Raw genomic sequence first — 24,878 nt, forward strand, 5'->3', positions numbered from 1 at the left:
GGGGCTAGGGTGGCACCCCGTGTCCTCTTTTTTGATTGTTGAAATATAGTAACCCTAGGTTTTCCCTATTATTTTGTAATGGCTGTTCTTATGACTGAAAGCAAAGGCACCCAACAACAGGAGAGAGAGAAAGCTGTTGCTTCATCCCCGCTCTTTTAGAGATCCATACAAAAGGGACTAAAGAGATGCTTGCTCATACTGACTGATTTAGATGGCCAACAACTGAAAATAAACAAGGGAGTGTTAATACTGCATAAGCTACAAGCAAACCCAATAGGCTTCAGAGTCGACAAGGTAACATACGGCGTAAAAATACCAATGTCATGGATTTACCACATCACACTAGAGATTCAGAGAAGTCCTATGGCCTGTGCTATGCAGGAGGTCAGATTAGATGATCACAATGGTCCCTTCTGGCCTTAAATATTGTGAATCTATGAGGCTGACAGAATGTATGTTTTCTGGACCATATTATCATTGGCTTTTATGCCCTTGCCTAGCTGAAATCGTTTCAATGCTTTTGTTTGGTTTTTCTTTGTTTGTACAGTATCACATTTCAATGCAACTATAACGGAGTTGATTTGGGGGCTACACCTGCTGTCTGCACATCCCTGGGAATGAAAGAATATCTGCTCTTGGGAGCAGGAAAAGAATGCAGGTTGCCCCAAAATAACAAACTTCATGAACAGCGTCTCGGGCAGAGCTTTGGTCTCATTCCTGAGAGGAGACACTGTCAGCAGATGGATGTCAGTGGTGATATAAAGGGAGCCCTACAATCTCAGTGAATTCTGGTGCCTAAGTACATTTGACTGACATGCCTGTCATGCAACATGTCAGTAGCCTCCCTGTGTGATCTGTATTAACTGTTAGAAATTCCTGTCCTCTGCTCCATCTCCTTACTCACTCCCCCATAACTTGCAATGTCTGAAAACCAGCCTCTGACTATAAGGAGACCCATTCTGTGTGCAAGAGAAACGCAGGAAGAAGAAATCTCCCTTGGTGATGAATGTCACCACTGCAAATCACTGACATCCCTCTTTAGAGGGTGTTTTAGTTTTAACCCAAATAAGAGGGTCATCTCTGCACCAAGATGGGAACAATCCATCTTGGGATGCAAAGAGATACATAAATCTGATCTGTGATAAATAATCTCAGAAAATGACAGTTTGGAGACAGTTTTCCTGGCTGAGAGAGAAAGATAACAATGAAATGGAAATGAATGGCCTTTGAAGTTTGCCTGCTTTAAGAAGAAAGATGAGACAAAATTCCAAACTTTTTTTGCTTCTCATTAGGTGGAGACTTATCTCAGGAGTTCAATTCCACATGGAATATGGAAATAGCATATCACCTGTCCCAAAGGGAATTAATGATGAAATAAGAGCCTACAGCCCTCTGAAAAAGTGAGTGTCTGGGAGACTCAGTTAATTATCTTCAATTGCTGTCACCAGTTTTTCCAAAGTGTGATGAGTGACTGCAGATTACTTCAGGGATGTTGTGAACTGACATATCAAAAAACTTTAGGGAATGAAAAACAACAGTTTCTCAAGCAGGGCAAAATAATGATGGCCCCTCTCTTTACAATGTCCTTGCAGTACCATAATTCTGAACTATACTTTGTAATTAAATGGCATCTCAGTCTTTTTTTTTTAGGCCACCAATTGACTGTCCTTAAAGGAACGCAATCCTATGAAGTATCTCAGGCAGCTGTTTAAATACTGAAAACATGAGCCTGATTCTGCTCTCCATCGCTGTTACATAGGTGTGACACCATTACTCCTAAGTTATACCACTGTAAGATCAAAGCACAGACCAACTAACATTTAAAAAATAATTGTTTTGAGTCTTTAGCGACTCAAGCCAAACAATGCCAAGGAACCACGCATTAACTGAAAACTAATAATGCATATTTCTTAATATGTACAAGGTACCAGCTTGGATTTGCCTTGTTTTAAGCAATGTGAATGCAAGGAGTGAAACAGATTGACAGTGTCTTTTAATAAAGTTATGGCTAAATCCTGTGCACACAGACAAGTGGTAAACTGTGACTTCTCTTTTTCTTCTGAACTGTTTGCTTTTCTGTTCCCTGGTCCTCCCAGCCCATCCCTATCCAGTTTGTCCTGTCTGGTATTTAGATTATGAGCTTTCTGGGGCACGGAATGTCTTCTGTGATACTTGTGGCGCACACAACAGCACAATGGAGCCTGATTCTTGATTGGAGTTCCTAGTTATTACTCTAAATAAATAGTAATAACAGCAAGAGTCAGATGTTCCTGCAGATTACTCTATATTCAATTACAGTAGAACAAAAACCACTGCTATGGCACCTACCCTCATTTAGAAGAATGAATTAATAGCCCTAATACAACTAACATGCAAATACCCTATCCCTGTATAATAAGTACTAGAGCTGGCAAATAACATTTGAACAATTTATTCCAATAATTTCACATAATTATTCAGATTTATCTAGCAATCACTCTAGCAAGTATTTATATAGACAAGGATCACATTGCTTCTGTGCATAGCTTGTCTTAGGTCTGGGGCCTCTAACATACAGTAGTAGAGAATCCAAGCAATTTGCAACAAAATTTACACTCTGCTGTAAACTAGCCTGAAGCATACCTTGACAGCTCAGTTTTATCTACACAGTTTTATATGCTCTCAGCCTTCACTACTAGACTGTGAATCAGCTATTTTAGAACACTCTTGAAACATGCTAAGATGAAATAGCCAACATCTACAGTAGCAAATCTCAGTATATGTGGTGCATTTTAATACTGGGTACCCTAGTTAATGAGCCACAAGCAATGTTCATATTAGGAGTCCAATGGTCTGACAAAGGCAGCCACGGTGACAAAGCCATCACCCCTGAAGAAGAGAAAGCTCAAGGAGGGGGAAAGTCACTGAAGGGTAACCCCAAAAGATTATCCTAATGGTGTAACATCTCTTCCCTGAAGCCCAATAAGGGAAACAGAAAGCACACTTTCTGAAGAGCTGGGTCTTCCAGTCTCCCTGCCCACAACATTACAGAGTGAGACTTGGGCACTTGCTTACCTGAAGAAACTTCTTTCCTACTGTTTGGCTCTCCTCTGGATCCAGGAGCACACTAGAAGACCAGCTGTGCTTGCTCACTGTTGGGAGATGCCATTTTGGCATCAGGTGAGAGGACCCCATGCCAGTGTCACTGATTTATAACCTCATACAGCTCCACATGGTGGCAGAAATGTAGTAGTGCAGCGTCCCATTGAGATGAATAGGAAGTTGCAAAAGCTCTGCTTTTGTTTCTTTATTTTTCTTTCCTTTGACTTGTCATTTCATGGGTGAATGGTTTTGGTTTCCCTTTACTTCCACCTGGTCAGAGAAGACTGGGATATTGTGTCAATAGTGTCACAAAGCCAAACATACACACACACACAAAAGCTAATGTAATGGAGGGGATGAAGTTAGAGGCTCAAAGCCATTCTCCTTCCTCGGGGCGAAGCAGACCAGGACAAATCTATTGCAGGCCAGAACTATGCAAGGCACAGAGTTTCTTAGCAAAACATGGATGCGTTGTAAGGGGCAATTCTTTCCTGAACTGAACTATAGCGTGATTCAATTCATTCAGTGATGAATATTTAAATGAAAACACACGATTCTTTTTATTATAGAGCAGAACCATGACTTGTTTCCATCCTTCCTGCCACCACTAAGGTGAGTCTGAAACCCCCAATTTCCATTCTATGGGCCAGATCCTCTGCTCTGCCAAGATCTCTGTGCAGTCGGCGAGGCAAAGCCAGGATTGTCCTGGTGTTGGGGACTCTGGGACTGGGGGGACTTGCTATGTTGCTCTTACACCAGCCCCTGTTGGTACACACATTGCCCACTGCCACACAGGGTGTGAAGAGGAGAGGTGCTGGGGGTGTTGTGCCTGGCTGCAGGTGGAAGGGAGCAGGGCCACAGAGTGATGTTCTCAGCCTCTCCCCAAATGGAGGAATGGTCCCTAGGGAATTGCTCTACACAGTGTCAAATAAAAGCAGCTCCAGGACCAGGGGAGGCATAAGCCATCTTTGCCTTCCCTCACTTAACTATACCCAACACGTGCTCAGTGCAAGTGAGGCACAGCAATCTCTTTTTAATGACAATGTCTGGCCGGGCATGCTGCCTCAACTCTGCAAGATCAATCTGCATTACCTCCACCAGTAACCTCTAAGGGCTTACCCTCCACTCAGGATATACATCAATATGGATTACTGGGATTTGTACATGCTCTTGAGTTTTGCACCAATGTCAAAACTGGTACCCAGTGTCCTGAGTTCCTGCCTTAGCTATGATATATCATGAAAAGAAACTTTACCCTCGGAATCAGAACGCCAACTTTCCACATTTATTGTATCCCTTATACATTTTTACTAGAGAGAATCCAAAGCACACTTCATCATAACAAATAATAAATTAGTTGTTGCCAGATTAATACACCTGAACAAGAAACAACACCCCAGAACCAGATGCCCATCACAATATAAAACTATGATTTAAAATATTTTGCTGTAATATTCTGTCATATTTCATTTACAAAAGTAAAACATATGCTTATGAATCTTACGTGAACTAACTTCAGAGCCAGGAAGGGTCTTACAGACTAATTTTAGAGCTCTTTAGGTTCTAAAACAGTCAGGAAACTGTTTCCTGTCAGTTAAATTGACTACTGACTTAAAGATGTACATTTTGAAACACAATAAACCTGCAACATCTCACTGCTGTTTTTACCATTAATCTGTATTGTTTCAAAATATGCAGATCACTCATTCAATTTACCAGAAGAACATAAGAATGGCCCTACTGGATCAGACCAAAGGTCCATCTAGGCCAGTATCCTGTCTTCCAACAGTGGCCAGTGCTAGGTGCCCCAATGGAAATGAACAGAACAGGTAAACATCAAGTGATCCATCCCCTGTTGCTCGTTCCCAGCTTCTGGCAAAAAGATTTCACCTGGAATCTGAGAGACAAGCTGGGTGGGTTTTTGTTGTTGTTGGGAAGAGGTGTTTTTTTGTTTGCTTGGGGGGTGGAGAGGGCTTGTACATTATCCAGTGTAACACAGATTGTGCCAACCTAATTCTGCCTTTGATTAAACACATGCAACCATACTGAAGACACTGAGTTTGCACAGGAAAAAGGGAAGGCAGAATCTGGCCCTGCAGCTAGAATATCATTAATAAACCTGTTGATTATGTGAGAGACAAACTAATCCAGCTCATTCACTCATAGTTGTGCTGGCTCTACAGTACTAAGAGAATGAAAAGTAATAAAAATATATATTTTCCCACTGAAGTAAGCATCTATGATCATGAATATACACAAGCAGTAGATTTAACGAATTTGAAGTAATTTTTTTTAGAGTAAAATTGCATGTTAAGGACAAAATACTTGAAGGCGTTTCAACCATTCTTCAAATTTGCACATCTGTATTTTGGTGCTTACTTTTTAGATAGTGCAAAACTTGAACAAGGGTGCACAAAGTGTTTGCATGCACAGAGTGAGTAGTTGAGGCCCACGAGGTGCTGAGCACCCTTCATTTCCATTCACTTCAAAAGGAATTGAAAGGACTCAGAACCCAGCACCTAACTCACCAATCTATCCGCTTTGTATCTGCAAATACATTTGTGCATCCACAATGGAATTTTGCCCACCTGAGAATTAAAAGGCAAAAAGTAAGTGCATAAAAACATCAGCACACAAATCCAGAGGCCATTTCAAATAGCTGGCCCCAAATGAAGGAAAACTAAAGCCAACATTTGGTTTCTGTTGCAGTACTTGTGTTAATCTTATTTTTACAATGTTCAGAACATCAGCAAAGTTGGAAAACCCATTAGACTGAGGATGGTATAAGGCTGCCATACGGGGAATAGTCTTAAAGAAAGTAAGACAAACTCCATTTTAAACAAGACTGAACTACTAGCACCCCAAAATATAGAAAACATCCCGAAGGAGCAATCCTTCACTGGCAGGAGGATGGAATGGATGACCTGTCTTTCTCCAGGTTTGCTTGCTGTGATTCTGTGACTCTTGGGTTCAGGCTAAATTAACTCCTGTTGGTGAAGGGAATCCAGAGTGGGGATTCAACCTGGAGAAGGGCACTCAGCGGAAGTGAGTTCTTCCAGGGAAGGGCTGATTTAATCTCCACCCAGACATTATACAAGACCTGCAGGTGGAAACTGCAGTGGAGATGTGCTGCATAAACTTCTTTGGGCACGTTCTTTCCCTGGCCAGCATCAACCACTCTTGGGACTTAGCTGTCTGGCTGCATGGCTCTCAGCAGAGAGGAGACTGTGAGTACATCACGCTTTCCACAACCTCCCTCTCCCCCCCTCCCCCCCAAGGCCGACTTTCTGCTGCAGGGGGCCTTCTCATGGGTCTGCATGTGTGCAGATCCTGTGTTAACCTGGCCCTCGGTTTCTGGACTAGCCATGGCCAGCAATACTACACAGTTCCTGGGGCCGGGTGTCCCTCATGTCACTTACAGTAGCTGAGAGAGAGACAACAGGCTTTGCTGATTTGGTCCTGAGGGGGTGTAATAGAATTCTTACTAGAAAATGCAGGTGCTAAGTGAGACATTATATGGGAGAGACAAGGCACGATGAGGGTGGGAATGATGGGGACTGCAGGACAGACGTCAATTCTAGTCTTGGCCGGGCAGGGTCAAACCTACAGGGGTCATAGATGGAAAAGATTTATTAGACCTTCTGGTCCCTCCCTCTGCCAGTACCGGACTTAGCATCTCACTGCTAAAAATAATATGCAAAACTTCCACATTTCAAATAAGGGAGTGCTGGTAAGGAAACAGCTGTGTGTTGGTTATTACCAGCAGCTGACATGGGACTGAGCTCATTTCTATAGATATGAGATCATTACCCTGACTTTTCATTAGCTCCTGATTAATTCATGAATGGCTTTTCTATTTCTGAAAAGCATTTCATGGATTGCAAAGAAAAAGCCTTCAAAACCAAAGAGAAGTCAGCAACGTGCGGTTTGTATGAATACCTCACAGCAGCTGAACAGCCTAAACAAAGTGAATACTGAAGTCTGCAAATGATGTGATCCTTAACACTCCTTTACCTCAGCAGTCTATAAAATGCCTCCAGTGAGAATCTTAAAGGCTTTAAAAATAGTTTTTGTTTTTCCCTACTTTACTATTCCCATTGTACTCCTGAGGATTGGACGAGCATGACTGTGAGTGTGATCCTGCTAACCCTTACTCCATAGGCGCCGACTCCGTGGGTGCTCCGGGGCTGGAGCACCCACAGGGAAAAATTGGTGGATGCTCTGCACCCACCGGCAGCTCCCCGCCCCAGCTCAGCTCTGCCTCAGCTCATCTCTGCCTCCTCCCCTAAGCGCGCCGTCCCTACTTCTCCTCCCAGCGCTTGCTGCCGTAAAACAGCTGTTTCGCGGCATAACAAGCTGTGGGAGGGAGGGGGGAGGAGCGGGAACGCGGTGTGCTCAGGGGAGGAGGCGGAGAAGAGGCGGGGTTGGGGCAGGGATTTGAGGAAGGAGTTCAATAGAGGCAGGGAGGGGGCGGAGTTGGGGTGGGGACTTTGGGGAAGGGGTTGGAATGGCGGTGGAGCAGGGGTGGAGGGGTGTGAGCACCCACCAGCGCCAGGAGAAGTTGGCGCCTATGCCTTACTCACATGAGCAGTCCTATGATGCAACAATCCAGCCCTGAGCAAAAAGTAGCCCACGGGGAACAGATAATGAAGAGTTAACTCAGTCACTAATCCTAATTATAATAAAGTCTAATATGGATGCCTAAAGGCAGGATGCACACTACAGAGCTGATTCCTTCCATTCTCCTACCCACTGTCTTGCAGTAAAACTCAAGCATTTACTTACTTTCCTTGGGAAACTACTGTCCTAGCAGTCTGGCCTTGGACCTTAGAAGAAGGCAGCAGTGCCCTCACATGTGGGGAATCAGATGAATGGGAAACTGAAAGTGGTCTTTTTCTGTATGTATTTATTCTGTTCTCATGTCTGGATGGTGTCATTTGCCCTTTACCATCTCTTTGTCAGTCTGTGGTTTAAAACTCTCACACAAACCCATGGGGCTGATAGACTGAAGCCAAAGGGAGCCATTAGTTGAGGGCAATAGAGCTGGTTTCCAGAGACAAGACAAGGCAGATCATATTACGACTCTGAAAAGGCCAGATCTCACCAACAAAAGTGGGCTTCTTGATAAGGTTAAATTATTATCTGAAATGGGGTGTTCTTCTAATGGAATATTACATAACATGGATTTTGTTATAGAACAGACTCCCGACTGGGCTCAGTTCATTCTCTCCTTCCTATACAAAGCTGAACTTACAGCCTATGGATCCTATGTACAGCTATAGAATAACCAGACTTGCTGAATTCAATGAGGCTATCTGCATGAAATACAGGCTACTAAATGTTCACATTGGAAAGTCTGCCATCACCTTTAGCAGACTAACTAAAAGAGCAAGGAACAACTCAAAGCTTACCATTAAGACCAAAATGCTAGTGTACCAAGCTTGCATCCTCAGCACCCTCATGTATGGTGGGGAAACATGGACAACTTATGCTCATCAAGAGAAAAGGTTAAATACCCACGTTGTTTATGCCACATATTCAACACCAAATGGAAGGATAAAGTCACCAACACAGAGGTTCTTCAAAGGGCAAATTTACCAAGTGTGACAGCCCTGCTCAAGCAAAGACTGCGCTGGCTGGGCCATCTGAGTAGGTTGGAAGACGGACGTATACTCAAGGACATGCTATACAGGGAGCTAGCAGAGGGAACAAGAATAACAGGACGTCCCAAGCTTCGCTATAAAGACACATGCAAGCGAGATATGAAGGAATTTGGAATTGATCCTGACCAATGGGAAATCTTGGCAAGTGATCGTAACAAGTGGTGCCATCGTCTCCATCGGGGTATCAAAGTCCATGACAGGAGCTGGCTCCTACAGCTTGAAGAGAAAAGAGCCAGTAGGAAGCAAGGAGCTCCCAACCAAGATACATACATTTGCAATAACTGCCAAAGATCATGCAAATTACGATTGGACTATTCAGTCACATGAGACATTGCAAACCATCTACATCATAGGCTGCAATTCCCACCGTCTCTCGCAGACGAAAGGATGCCAACAACCAACCACCTGCATGAGTATAGAATCATAGAATATCAGGGCTGGAAGGGATCTCAGGAGGTCATCTAGTCCAATCCCCTGCTCAAAGCAGGACCAATCCCCCGACAGATTTTTGCCCCAGATCCCTAAATGGCCCCCTCAAGGATTGAACTCACAACCCTGGGTTTAGCAGGCCAATGCTCAAACCACTGGGGTTAGCTGGAGGTCAGACTAGATGATCATGATGGTCCCTTCCCTTAAAGTCTATGAGGACAGTTGGACTCACAGTCTTTAGTTAGGCTCTCATCCTGCAAAGAAAGAGCATGTGCTTAGCTTTACGAACTGTGAGCAGTCCAATTCACCGCATAAAGCTAACCATATGCATACATCTTGGTAGAATCAAGGCATTGGAAGGGATGATGCCACTGCTTTCATTCTCACTCTCTCCAATGCATTTTAGTGGGGCTATAGCAGAACCTCTAGTTTCCCTCCAAAGATCTCTTATAATTCCTTTCCAATGTTTGCATCTATGACTTTGTCTGATTTCTCTGTACCCTCTGTGGGTTTTTTGTACTTGGCAAGCCTCTGACAATAATTCTCTTGTATTATTATGAATAATAACTTAGCATAACGCCATATATGGTGCTTCACCAGACAAGCCTACAGTTAAACATGCAGAAAAAGGTTCTAGATGCTATCTTCATAATTTTATTACAAAGTCAGTTTAAATAAAATTATTTTATATAAAGCAATTATTTGAAATATTTTATTAAAAGAAATGTTTCAAGAAAGGATACACATTTAACACAGGTTCATTTTAACTGGTTGTCTGAAAAAATGTATGTCATACAGTAATTCAGTATTCAAAGGGTCTTGTTTCCTCTCTATACAAGTGCACCAACTAGAATGATGTGCATATATTGAGAAGAGAACTGACTTCTGAAAAAAGCAACTCATTCTAGAAAGTCAGTTCTAATGCTGGAACAGTCACAGGTAAAGTAATTCCAAATGTGATACTTGCAGAAAATTCTGCCAACAACCAAAGCCCAAAGATCTGCAGCACCATTATTATTATTTTTAGTCCTTAATGAGCTAATATATGTACACTCTTATGAAAATGATATCTGAGCCACACACTGCAATCATTTAATCAGCCGTGCTTATCCAGCACAATACAGAGTCTCATTTTAAGAAAGAGATTAGACATAACGCCACACAGAAAATGAACCCCTGATCAACTCTGAGATGGAGATGTCCGTCTCAATTCTTCAAATTGGAGTCCAGCAGTCGTTGAGTTGTCTCTGCTAAAGGAGTTAGAGTGTATATTACAAAATAGCGCCAAGAATTTTTGTTTAAAAAAATCATTTCTGAAGTCTGTTTTCCAGGCAAGTAGTTTTTTAGGTAATTGTAAATTGTAATCTCAGAGAAATACGATTTTGAAAAACTATTTTAAGTTACAGGACACAAAATTAAGTCCTCTTAATGTACTTACTAATTCATCTCCAGTTAACAATGTTTCCCATACCTAAAGGATAAACAAAGAGAGCCTAATCCTGCACTCCTAACTTGGGCAAAACTCCCGCCCAATCTAATGTGACTTTTGCCTGCAGGATTTGGACCAGGATTATTATACTTTTGTGCAGATCTTACCTTGCTTCCGAAGAAGGGGATTCAGTCACTCTGTGGCACCGCCCCAATTCTCTGTTTCTGCAGTAAGCCACATATGGAGAAGGGCAGATGGGACAGGGTGCTATGCACATTATCCCCTTCAAAACTGCACAGAGTCAATTGAAAAGGTAAGAGAGCCTAAGGCTTTATTACTTTTTCTGTAGCTTGCTTTTGTGCCATTGACCCCAAAATCCCTGGAAGGGATGTTCAAGAGGGAGTGGCCTGGGAAGGAAACCCTGTTAAAGAGCCTCCATTACAGCTGTACTGCCAAGGAGCTTGCTAGGGCACCCAGGGCCCTGGAGTCAGTATGGGGGCACAGGGTCTATGAATAGACCACCCTGGCTTCCTATGGATCAACTCTTAGGAGTTCTGGGGCTGAACCCTCTGCACACACTGTGCCCATCCTATCTCCCCCAAAATGATCTGGAGAAACCTCCCAGTCTCTCTGGCTCCCATGAATCTTCCATGGAAATGATCGATCTGGCCTATAGTAACTACCACCAGACCTGTCACGAGGATTTTCTGTTGTAAAATGTAATTACAATGCAATTAAGTACCTGAAATTTACCACCTAAGTACTCGCTATATAACCAGTATATATGTAAACATAAAGACAGCTTACAGAATATTTGCTGTTGTTAAACCAGACGTTCAGGAGGCCTATTGCAATTAGTCGATATTTCAAGTGCCTAAGAGCTCCCTCAGACCTTCGATTTTAAGTCAGAACTTGTAATTCTACCAGCCAAAATAAGTCTTTAGTGCAACTTTACATTTCTCAAGCAGAAGCTGTTACTTGCACTATCAGTGCTCTGTGAAACTTCTCACTGAGAGAAGCACCTCTAGCCACGTACAGCCTCGGAGATGGATTCCTGTTAAAAATTAGATGGATTTAAATAAGCTATAGGAGAATTTGGTTAGGGTGGAGACTGCAGTAGTTCGTTAATCCATAAACCAGATACAGCATAATCAGTAGCAGTGCAAGCGTCACCACAAAGCTCCCACATATGACTCAAATTTGACCTAGAGGGAACACTTGTAGATTGTAAGAGAGCTGTTCAGTTTCCATGCCCATTCAGTCTTTAGCCTCTCAGTTCAGGCAATAAGAAAACCAGTTATTGTCATCTGTGAAAATTACATTTTAAATTATACTTGGCATTTCAGAGACAGTTATAAGCAGCATCCGGTTCAAGAGTGTCATCAGTTGTGACAGCAGCCGTACAGAACAGGATCTACATAACTTTTCTTAAAGTCACTGCACACCTTGAAGAGAACGTAGTGCTAGGCTGAGGAGCAGCTGCACGACTAGAACCCATGTTCCTCTATAAATAATCACATAGGCTAAATCAGTGCAAATTAAGCAAGTAGGGAATTTCCACCTTTCTTGCCATCCTTTATGTTCACCCTAATCTTGCCAGCACTGGTGGCTGCTCACGCGGATGCCAGGTTTAGCAAAGGAGAAAGAACTACAGGGGCTGCTGTCTGCAATTCTACCACGTTAGGTGATCTTATCTGATGTCATAAGCTAAGAGTGAGACCTTCTCAATATTTGGACGAGAAACCCCCAGCAATGCCCTTATTGCAGCAGGAAGTAGTGCCGGTGAAAAGTGGTGCACTTCTTTTTGAGGCGTTACTGAACATATGTCCTTGTATAGTGTTGGGGACACTGTGCTATGGGAGGGGACACCTTTCAAATGAGACATGAAAGATGGGTCCTGGCTGCAGGGTGGTCATCAAAGATACTCTGGCTCCTTTTGCAAGAATGTGATTGTTGTTAATCCTGGTGTCCCAATCAAATTCCCGTTTGAATTACAATAAAACCCTGATTATCCAAAACCTAGTTAAGTAAAACAAGGAAGGTGAGGTAATATCTTTTATTGGACCAATTTTGTTATCCAAAGGTTGGAACTATCTGTTTTGTTGTATTGCATCCTCAGCTGCAGAGGAAGGTGGAGAAAGGTGCTCCCTAAGGGCTTGTCTAAATGAATACTTCCTGCAATAGCTTTTCTGCAGTAGCTGCTCCAGCTTGTCCCCCTTGTAGGTAAGCCCTCAATTATATGTGTGCCACTCAACTAAAGTTAGCAGGGTTGAATTTGTGCATGATTAACTGAGAGCAGAATTTTGCCCAGTTTTCCATTAATAAAAAATGTTAATATCCCATCAAAATGAGTGACATTTAGGTAAAAAAAAAAAAAAGCAAGCGTGTGATGGAGAAGAAAATATTTAACATACTCTTTAGGGATATGCTGACAGGTGTGTTTACTCACAGGATTTGTCCTTTAAAATCCAAATGAACTAAATCACTTTGGGCCAAATTCTGAAATCCTTAATTGGGCAAAGTTCCCCTGGACTTAAATGGGATTTCACTCAATGTAAGCATGATAGAATCTGGCCCTTTGTTTGCTGGCTGAGAAATGAAACCACAGACTACTGTTTCACACAGAGTCAATGGATCAAAAATTAGGTCTCCAGTGAAGAAAAATGTTTGAGAAATAGAAACATATTAAAGTGTGGTTATGGTCAGAAAAGGGGCGGTGTAAAAATGCCATATTCTTACTCATCAAATCTGCTCCCTGTATGTATCTTGAGCCATGTCACCATACACTAGAGACCTCAGTAATTTTTCCTAATTTTAATAGTTGACCAGTTTTTTACTCCTGCTAATAATGTAGAGGTAACACATCTGAGGAAGACTGAGCTGGATTCTGTTCTCTCTTATAACAGTGGCTGAGATTTGCAAAAGAGCCTAAGATTGTTAGGCACCCAAATCCCTCTGAAATTCAATGGAAGTTGGGCACCTTAACTTGCCTAGACCCCTTTGAAAAACCTAATGAGAACTGTTAAACAAAGTTCCAGCTACAGAATCTTTGCTGCCAGTGCTGATGTACTAACCAGAAAGAACCTAGCATGACTTTCAGATCCCACTATGATGTTTGCAGCATTGGCAATTGGTAAACAAAAAGAAAGAGAGAGAGAGAGAAATGTTTTTCATGTAAACTAATGAAATGATATCCTAGAGAGATGACAAACAAGGAAATCCATGATGCCACTTTTAGAGCCACTTTTTTGAGTATAATGGCTCTTAAAGTGACTGGGAGTTTAAGAACACAAAAAATATAGCTTATTTTGGCAATTACAAGTAAATTGCAGTTGTATAGTCAGGAAATAGGGCTGCTTAGCATACTTTTACAACAGATTTTCCTGCAGCAATACTAGAAATTTATAAACTTCCTGGATCCGAAATAATTCCAGTAAATCTAAAAGTGAAGAGAAGCATTTAAGCACTTACCTTTCTGATGACAACTACTTAGTAATATCTTTGCTCCAGTGAGTCATCCTGAGGGGAACTCCTCAAAGAGATGGACCTTCTTTCAAGGACATCATCAATTTCAGAATCAGTGGCTCCCTGAAAAAGCCTGTCCGATTAATTTCATTGTTCATCTTCATAAGCACTGTTAATGTACTTAGCCAAAAGCAAACCTATCAGCTGTTTCCAGAGGAGTTAAAACAACGTATTACTATAAATTCGGGGCAATAAATCTAGGAGATTGTGCTCTATATTTCCCAGCGTTGTTGGCTGGAATCATGTCAGTGAGATAGCAGCAAGTAACACCAGCTTCAGTAAACTCACTGAAACTATGCCTCCATCTAGAAGTTTTTGAAATCACACAACAAGAACAGTTCCTGGTTGATACAAGGCATAAACTGAAAATAATGGGAAGAGCAGAGACAAAACGACTACAAAAGTTTTATGAGCAGAAAAGAGCTGTAGGTACATGAGTACTTTGAATGTAGGGTTCCAAAGAGGCAGTGTGGCTCAGTGGACTGAAAGGGAAGCTCTACTGAGTTCTACTCTAAGCTCTGTCATTGATTTACTGTGTGGCAAGTCACTTAAATTTTCAGGCTCAGAGTCATCTCTGGTGTAAAAAGCAACAGAGGCTCCTGTGGCACCTTTAAGACTAACAGAAGTATTGGAGCATAAGCTTTCGTGGGTGAATGCCCACTTCATCAGACGCAAGTAATGGAAATTTCCAGAGGCAGGTATAAATCAGTATGGAGATAACGAGGTTAGTTCAATCAGGGAGGGTGAGGTGCTCTGCTAGCAGTTGAGGTGTGAACACCAAGGGAGGAGAAACTGCTTCTGTAGTTGGATAGCCATTCGCAGTCTTTGTTTAATCCTGATCTGATGGTGTCAAATTTGCAAATGAACTGGAGCTCAGCAGTTTCTCTTTGGAGTCTGGTCCTGAAGTTTTTTTGCTGTAAGATGGCTACCTTTACATCTGCTATTGTGTGGCCAGGGAGGCTGAAGTTGGCCATGTACAAAAACCTGTAGGAGAACACTTCAACCTCCCTGGCCACACAATAGCAGATGTAAAGGTAGCCATCTTACAGCAAAAAAACTTCAGGACCAGACTCCAAAGAGAAACTGCTGAGCTCCAGTTCATTTGCAAATTTGACACCATCAGATCAGGATTAAACAAAGACTGCGAATGGCTATCCAACTACAGAAGCAGTTTCTCCTCCCTTGGTGTTCACACCTCAACTGCTAGCAGAGCACCTCACCCTCCCTGATTGAACTATCCTCGTTATCTCCATACTGATTTATACCTGCCTCTGGAAATTTCCATTACTTCCGTCTGATGAAGTGGGCATTCACCCACGAAAGCTTATGCTCCAATACTTCTGTTAGTCTTAAAGGTGCCACAGGAGCCTCTGTTGCTTTTTACAGATTCAGACTAACATGGCTACCCCTCTGATATCTCTGGTGTAACTACTCTAAAGTAGATGGAGTTGTAGCAGGGATTAATGTGGACCTGGGAAGTGGATTTGCGCACTAGAGAGTATAAATGTTGGCTCTGTTTAACTTCATGATAAACATCTTTCTAAGTGGGGTCAAGGTCAGTTACACTGAATGGCACTATAGCTACGTCTACACTACACACCATTTCTGGCAGCATGTGGTGTACATGTAGCTTACACACCACAGTGAAAAGAAACCACATCCACACTCTGATGTATAGCTCCATGTGTCAGTGAAAGGCTCTGGCAGAGGCAAGGCAGTGGGGAAAGGCTTCAGCAGTGGGGCAGTAGCAGGACACTACTCTGCTAAAAATAGCAAGTGTAGAAGGAGAGGCACAGCTTGGACATGTAGAGAGCCATGTAGAGTATGTAACTCACATGCATACCCACACCCTTCAGGTGTGCCTTTACTCTCCTCACCTAAGCCATGCTTCACTGTTTACACCGCTACTTATACCTATGCTAGAATATACATGGGATGTACACTACAGGCCACCAAAAGAAGCATGCAGGGCAGATGCACCCTTTGTGACATCAGGGTGTGACAGCAACTGTTTGAATTTTAAGATCCAGAGTTCTTAAATATCCCAGTGAAATGAAAAGCTTGATCCTGCAACCCTTATTCATGCAAGTTCTCCTGTTGACTTCTATCATCCTGTTATGAGGTTAGTATTTATTATTATTAACCCCATTTTACAGATGAGTAAAGGGAGACTGAGAGAACCAGTTTCACTCCCTGTGTAACTTCAGTGGGGATATTCCTATTAGTAAGGGTCAGATAGTTGGCCTGGGGAGAGGGCATCATGGTTCAGATATACATCCTTTCTCTTTTAGTATCAATTAAATGTATTCTGTGCATTTGTTAACTTAGAAATAAGCCAAACAGTGTGGAATGCTTTGAGTAGCTCTGAACATGTAGGTATTTGTGCAAGGCAGCCACGGTAAAGCAGGGCTGTGAATTGCCAATCACTCCCTTAGATCTATTTAAAATTGCATGGAATAGTAGGCTAGATCCAGGAACGCTGAATCCCCACATTAGCAAAGAGATAGCTGTCAATAATGGCATCCAGCTGGCCACTGTGCTGGTTAGGCTCATACATGAACACAAGTACAGTGGCTCACTCCTCAAGATAGTTCAGAGTGCTATTCATATGGACTAGCTGCAGAAGACGTATCAAAAGAGCCTTTCTGCTTCAGCAACTGTACTGAAACCATTTCCTTTTGTTCATTCATCTCTCCATGCTTTAGGGTGTGTGGGTTCCAACATTATTACACCTCTTTTTATCCTAAGTCACCCTTACATTTTCAATCCCTTCTCTGTTACAGCCATGGACACCACTGCTGCATTCGTGTTGTATACAGAAGTGGTGATGAATACCAATGAGACAATACTTAGTTCAGACCTAGCCAGACATTTTTGGGTGAATACTCTGGATGCTGAAAACCCAACTGGAACATTTATATTATATGTATGGGGGCAGTGGGAGACTGAGTGGACAGAGAAACCTATAACCTGGGAAGGGCAGATAATTAGGTGACACTGTCATATCGGCACCAGCTGCTCTCGAGTTGTAATATTAATACTCACAAAGGAAAGTCTCTGCTTTGCCTGGTTTGAGGTTAGGAGATTCTGCACTCTCTTGTGGATCTTTTCCCAACTGAAATGAGGATTGGAGTATAACCTGCAAAAATGTATCAAAACAGTTACATCCCAAATTCTCCTCTGTCATAAAGACTTTTTTTTTGCCAAGTACCTTATTCATAATGTCCTTTTTCACACACTGACCCATTAAATGTGGAGCCGGCAGGTATAACCAGTTCAAGAAAAAGCAAGAGAGTTTCAAGAGGTGTTTGGCCCTCTTGAAACACAAAATACACCTCTACCCTGATATAACGCGACCTAATATAACACAAATTCGGATATAACGTGGTAAAGCAGGGCTCTACGGGAGCGGGGCTGCGCACTCCGGCGGATCAAAGCAAGTTCGATATAACGTGGTTTCACCTATAACGCGGTAAGATTTTTGGCTCCTGAGGACAGCGTTATATCGGGGTAGAGGTGTATGTCATGTCATTGAGAATATGATGCACTATTTAAAGGACCCACTTAAGATGGGACTCAGCAATCTTTTGGCTGTGTTCTTCTTACATGGATGTGTTAGTACTGTACAAATGAAGAGAAGAGGAGAACCTGACGTATTCTAATAATGTATCTTAACAGATATTAGTGGCCAAGGCCACCGTTCAGTAAGGCATGTGAGTAGTTCCATTGACTTCAACTCACATATTTAAAGTTAGACACATATTTAAGTGTCCTGCTGATCTAAAGCACAATAGGTATTTTCTTCCTTCTTCTCCTTCTTTCCCTTTTCTGATCTTTCACCCCATCTTTGCCCTTCTGTATCTTTATGAACCTTTTCCTCTCTCATTTTCATTTTTGTCTCCCTCACACTCATTATTCTCAAACGTGCAATAGTTTTACCGGCGGCTGGTTTCTCACAGACCACCCACCTACCCCTTCACGCTATTTTTCTTTTATTCTGCCATTTCCTTCAGCTTTTTATTATCTCCATTAATCTCTCGCTCACTCACCCTCTCTCCCTGCTCACATTTGGTGATACTTACTGCTCATTCCCATTCCTTCACTTGAATTATGTTTCATTTTCCTTTTGCTGACATTTTCTCCTTTCTCCCCCACACCAGGTTCCCCACCTCATTCTTCCCCTCACACTCTCCCCATTTTTCCTAACCTTTTCCCCTGTCTCCTCAAATATTTTCCTTTTCCCCGCCATTCTCTTTCTCTCCCCTTTGATGCTGTCTTCTGCTCTCTTGCACCATCCCTCCTCCCCCCGCTGCATACAGCAAAATAATCCAAAGAAATCTTCCCCTTCCCTGCTGGCAGCATTCCCTCCCCTGCACAGAGTGCCGTCAATCAACTATAACATCTTTAAAAGGCTGCTTTATAGATGGTTCTGCCATGTAACTAAATGCACAAATTAACGTTATCACTGAAGCCTCCAGGCAATTTGGACATTCGGTTTAAGTCATGCCTAGTATGTTCTGCAGTGCAGGATTTATACTCTCTTGGGCAGGACCAGTGCATTGATAACAAGCAGGAAATGAATAAGCAAAGTAAAATTTGCAGGCAATGTCACCTGCTGGTTAGAACAAAACGCCAAACCTCTGGGTTCCAGCCAGCTCTGCCACTCCCTTACTTTCAGGTGAAAACACTTAACCACTGTATGCCTCAGGTACCCACTTGGTAAAATGGCCTAATGCTGTTTTCCTAACTCACAGAAGAGGTGTGAGGATTAATCAATGTGCATTAACATTATTGAGAAGTAGTGCAGCTACACCTGTTTTGATTATTATAAGCAAAGGCAAGACTGCTCCTTTATTCCTTGGGAGATAAAGTCCAGGATAAAGATGATTTTTAATTTTGTCCAAAAGCTCACGTTAAAGTAAATGAACATTGAAAAGCACCACAATGATTCTTTTTATAGTCAATAAACATCAGCCGCCAAGGAACAACACGTATTCATCAACAAAGTGCAGCGCTCAGCACCATACTTCCATTATGCGCAGCAATTCAGAGAGTAACTATGCTTTGCAACTCCAGTAAAAGAAAACAGTATTTTACAGAGCTGATCCGCAAAGTGCAGAGCCAACATATTGTTTGCAGGGCTGCACATAATGATAATGAACAGAAAGAATCCAGTTCTTTAAGTGCAGTCCAGGTGATCTCCAATGTTATTCTGATATCATTGTCTCAGTTTAGCCCTGCAGTATATTGCACCACAAAACTATCTCCACAAGCTGCCATTTCATAAGTTGCCACACAACTTTCCAACAACAACAAAAAACAGCCTTAGGTTTAATGAGTTAAATTGTTCAAAATCCTATTCTGAAAAAGCTGCCTAATCCGTTCGTTTGCTCACAGAGATAACCAATCTTGATAAAGCTCTGACACAAACCACACGTGTACCAATAACGTTCACACTGCTGTGTATAAAAAAACAAGTTTTCAAAACACAGCCTCTACACACACAATTTTTCTTTTGGCACATTAGTATTTGCAAGTGATTTCCTAATAGAAGCTCTGTCTCCATGTGCAAAATGGGCATAAAATACATTTAAATTGGATTTGAACATATAAATGATATCACTTGACACATCAAAGAGATCATGCACACACAAAAATCACATGGGCAGGCAACTGTGTGCACAAAAAGAGGCCACTTTGAAAATCTGGCCCCACAAGTTCATCTTACCCTTGTGGCCATAATCAAGAGTTACATGCAAGATTTGGAGATTTGGACTTTGCTGAATTGGTGAAGACGGCTTCTTCCACAGAACAATCATGCTACTATATCTGTGAAATAAGGGGCTGTCATTTTTCTAAGTTCCATCCCAACTTGGCTGCCCTGAAGGTATCAATGATTTTAATAATTTAGTCTACCCAGAAAGAGAGGCTAGGATAGGGGGCTTGAGCAGAGAACTGGTCATGCCAGAAAACCATTAGAGCAGCATAAAGGAAGGAAAGCTCTTTATTAAAGAAATAGCATGTAAAAGGATGCTTTATTAATCAGAAAACACCACAGCTACTTTTGTACCTGTTGGGTTGTATAAGTAAAGGAATTGGATACTTAACTTTTTGAACTTTAGGCATCTGAATATGAAAGTTTAGTCCTAATCGCCCATTTATATTATAGTTAAAATTGTTTGAGCACCTAACCACAACGCTTTGCAATACAATTTGTCCCATCTACACAGACAAACATATTAGAGGAACCCTCTTACAACACTATGTTTTTCTGTTCTTGATGATCTCTTGAAGATAAAGAGTCACCAGTGCTTTATTTTCACCTGGCATGCAATGGAGGGGAATTTAGCCAAATTAAGCCATCCTAAGTCTGAGGCTAGTCAGCGCCTCTTTTTTCACACAGAAGCACCTATTTTCCCATCCATTACACAGACCTATAAACAGAAAGTAAATGGAACATTATCTTTCTGGACTCTTCAGCCTACATACTACATAGAACCCAGCAGTTAGAGAATAAGTGCAAACTGGACAAGGAATAATCAGCAACAAGCCATTCCTAACAATGACCCTGATCCAGCAAAGCACTTAAGCATGTGCTTAACTATAAGCATATGAGTATTCCCAGTGACTTTATTGTAGCAAAACTGGGACCACTCACATGCTTAAGTTAACTAAATGCTTAAGTGCTTTGCTGGATTGATGCCTAATGGGAAAATGATTTAAAAGTTATTTTGATTGATATCCAAAATACTCTGTGTATGGAGGGCTGCGGGGGGATGGGAGGAAGGTGGGATTAACGATTATTCTGAAAGACCCAAGGAGAGACACAACTGTTCCTTAGATTTTCAGATCTTGGGGCAGGGACTGTCTTTTTGTTCTGTGTTTGTACAGCACCTAGCACAACAGGGTTCTGGTTCAATACAAATAAACAAACAATAATATATGTTCTTGACAATTTTTCTCAGAAAAAAGACCATTTTTCTCAGAAAAAAGACCATTTTTTCTGTCCTGTTAAGTTTCCCATGTGCACTCTAAAGTGTAGAGCTTTTTCCATTTCTTCTGCAAAACATACTGAACTAGCTCCAGCCTCCCCTGATGCAACATGTGGCTGCCAACAAACTGTTCTAACCTCTGACCTGCATGTTCTGCAATGCAGGACCAATGGACACCAGAGAATTTATTCTTCTTGTACTTTTGGCAACAAATTTCCCCATTCAGCCGAGGCAATCAACAGCCCTTAACATATTTCAGGGTGATAGGCGGACTGAACTCAGCAATGATATCAGCCTTAACTTCTGACTATCAGGTTAAAGTAAGACTCAGGCTGTATTTATAGATAGATACATTAAAGGAAGATTGAAAAGATTGGGACTGTTCAGTTTTAAAAGTCAAATATCCTGGGACATGATACGGATAAAGACTAATGAATGGTGCAGAGAAGATAAATCCTAGCTATTCTTTCTCACAATATAAGAACAAGGTGGGCAGTCAGTGACGCTTAAAGGAAACAGATTTAAAGCTGATGAAAGGAAATACATTTGTTGTCTGTTTTTCACACAATGGATCAGTTGTGTGTGGAACTAATTGCTACTAGATATTATTGAGGCCAAGAGCGCATTTTTATGGCTAATAAGAACATCCAGTTACATAAGGTATGATTTAAAAGATCTTTACAGTACATAAACCTCACATATCAGAACATAAGCCATTAACCATTAATTGACTGGGGTTAGGAAGAAACTTCTTCTATGAATGTATTTTTCCCCAATTGTTCACAATGGGGTTCTTGTACCTTCCTCTCAAGCATCTGGTATTAGTCACTGTCAGAGACAGGATATACTAGACTAGAAGAACCACTGGTTTGTTGCTGTATTGCTATTCCTATGTTCCCATGTACGTTCGCACAGGTCTATATCTTTTAATAATCACTCTCTGAGTACTGCCAAAATGATCCACAGAAACATATCTGAGAGTCACAAACTCAACACCCTTAGAAAGTAGCTTGGATGTTTTTGGTCATTCAACATCACTGCTCCTACTTACAGCATCATGTCACTCAATTACAGATTTTTATACAGGATCAATAACCTGTGTTGCAGAGGAGAGTGACTCCGAACAGGACTAGGTGATCTGTAATGTGGGGAGGTGGCAAATGACGCTGTGCGGTGAAATGTCAAATCTCCTTGAGTAGGAGAACTGCCCGGGTAATTTACAAGTTCATCTGTTTCAAGAGATGATGAATCATATTCAGATGTGGCCTGTTCATCCGGTTCCCTGATAACCTGTGGAACAAAGAAACATTTTTCTTTAGTTAGAAAGGACACAGGGAGGAGGGCGGGGGGGGGGGGGGGGGGAGGGGGGGGGGGAAGGGGGGAAAGGGGGGAGGTCTACGGTGGTGTTGCACTTGGGGGGGGGGGGTATATCAGGCTGAAGTTGAAAACTCATAATGCCGTATGTATAAATGGACTATTTTAAGTCTGAGCAAACCCCAGATCTGGGCAGGTAAATGGGAACACTTCAAAAATCTGGACCAAACAGAAGCTCTTATTAGTTGTGAGCCACATTTTCTAATAATAAGCAGAATCAATCACACTGCTGGACAGCTAACCATTAATCACTCACAAAAGCTAATAAAAGTCAACATTTCAGCCAGTCAGAAACAAGTTTATTTGTGAAAGTGTAGCGTAGCGTAGGAACAGATAAGCAAGCTATTTCTACCGTAATGCTCTAAACCTTAATTGTGCTGTATTAGAATGAAGCTCCTTCCCAGTCAGTCAGTCATCTTGACTTTTGATGTTGCAAGGGATTAAGTAGAAAAACAACACAAAGAAGGGCAGTGAAAAAGGCCTATAAAAAACCTGCACCTGCCAGTTGGGAGTTTTTTGGAATATTGACTTCAAGGTGCTTGTGATAGGACAACAAAGAGGTCTGTCTACAGAGCTTATAATTAAATACAGGGCCAGAGCTTGTGCAACAATGTGACTCAAAGCAAACATCTCCATTCTCTCAGTCCCTGAAGCAGTCCCACTTTGGATACTGCTCTTCAGTTCTCTGGCTAAAACCCAACAGAAACCTTGCAGAATCCAAACCTGTTGCAATGTGGTGTGTCAAATTCTGTCCCAGTTATACCTATCTAACCCACCTCTCTGGAGTTAATGACATTGCTGGGTAAAAAGGAGAGCAGAATTTGGCACACTTTCTTTAGAAGAGCCACCTGGGGCAAAAGTACCTCATTCCATTGTTTGCCACAAAAATATACCTGTAAGACACTTTCCCATTTACCGTTCAAATCAGTCAGTGATGAAGCAGTGTAACACAGTTCAACAAGAGACAGGGTGACTTCCAAATGAGCTCACTCATCAGATATTCTGCTATGGAGAAAGACTCAGGGGCACTGTCAAAGGACGAGACTTTTACTTCACTCGTAATGCAGCACAAGCACAATGGAATTTGGTCCAAACTCACCCCATCCCTGGTATTTGCATTTATTCTTAACTAATGCAAGGGCTGAGGCAAATCTTAGCCCGAGCTCCTTCCTGAGCAGCCTATGCTTCAGGATCCTCCCTGGAATAGCTCTGGTCAACCCATGTGACTCTCTCTTGGCTCAGAGAACTCCTCTTTAGCCTTTTACATTCCTGTGGTCAAGCTAATGAGCTCCTCCTAGCCTAGCCACCAGGGCGAGTCAGCTCAAATCGCTTTGCTCCCCTGCACATGGTCCTGTGTGCTGACACCTGGTCATAGATGCTGATGGATAAGCCAGTCTCTGATCACAATCTTTTTTATTCTATGGGTGGATTGTAGTGCCAGGAACTAACACTGATAGTGCTATCTTGATTAAGCCAGGTAAGTGTGGTGCAACTTTCCATAATACACCTCAATCCTGATCCAAAATACCCATATCTATTTCAACCCTATACATCTCTTTTGAGCCAAGACTTCTGACTGTGCCAAAATCAGAAAAAAATATAATCACAATTGGCGCTAACACATCTACTACAGTGGCCAATGATTGAATGGGAATGGAGAATGGGCAACCTTTTTCCTCCAATGTGGTCTTAGATTTTGGCACATTGGTAGGATTTAAATATTTCAAAGTGAATTTAGTACTGGTGAAAGGTGGTAGATTGAGAGCACCGGAGATGGAGATGTGTATTGCAGAACAGTAATGCAAACCCTCCGATGCTATCCTATCGATGTGCCTCAACCCAGATGTGTAGAGACCATGTAGAAGTAAGATAGTTCACATTTATTTCTTGGCCTTTCTGCTAAAGTTGCTGAGAAGGATATCAATCAGAGCAGCGGTGGATTTTTTTATGTGAATACCAGTCCAAACTGAGACTATTAATTAATTTCACAGAGACATACAGTAGCTTACCAAACAGCTGTCAGATAGTAATGACTTCCTGTTAATACTGCTCTGAGATTGAATTGAAGTGATGACTTCAGGGCAAATGGCGCCATATTCCATTATTAAAACTGTATGTTTGTCTAGGCCATGATTTCTATTATAATAGATTTCCATGTAGGTTTGTCACAGCCTTAATATCTAAAGTCATGGGTCTTTGTCACCCTGGCCAGATCTCTAGTGAGCTAGATTCTCCTAAGGAGCTTTACAAATTTGGCTCCGTAGATGTCCAGTATAATGAAGTATGGGTAACTGGCCTGATTTTTAAATGGTTTCAACCTATTTTTATGGCAAAATAAAGAATTTTTGCTGAAAACAATGTGACCTGTAACTTTTTGACATTGTG

General features: G+C 41.9%; 1 protein-coding gene across 2 annotated transcripts in view; it reads right to left on the minus strand.

The window, feature by feature from the left end:
• Window positions 1–9,921: 9,921 nt before the first annotated feature.
• The window catches only part of SPATA6L (spermatogenesis associated 6 like), a 36,649-nt gene continuing 21,692 nt past the window's right edge, over window positions 9,922–24,878 (minus strand). For both annotated transcript variants that reach the window (XM_024200198.1, XM_024200197.1), the window contains exons 10-13: window positions 22,216–22,409; window positions 17,173–17,266; window positions 14,074–14,190; window positions 9,922–10,423 (exon numbers count right to left, since the gene is read on the minus strand). In XM_024200198.1, the coding sequence (XP_024055966.1) occupies window positions 14,092–14,190; window positions 17,173–17,266; window positions 22,216–22,409 (387 nt within the window). In that variant the 3' untranslated portion in view covers window positions 9,922–10,423; window positions 14,074–14,091. The remainder of the gene's footprint in view (window positions 10,424–14,073; window positions 14,191–17,172; window positions 17,267–22,215; window positions 22,410–24,878) is intronic.

The sequence above is a fragment of the Terrapene carolina genome, unplaced genomic scaffold (genome assembly GCF_002925995.2).
Source record: "Terrapene carolina triunguis isolate 2854851 unplaced genomic scaffold, T_m_triunguis-2.0 Scaffold113, whole genome shotgun sequence".
NCBI classification, from domain to species: Eukaryota; Metazoa; Chordata; order Testudines; family Emydidae; genus Terrapene; species Terrapene triunguis.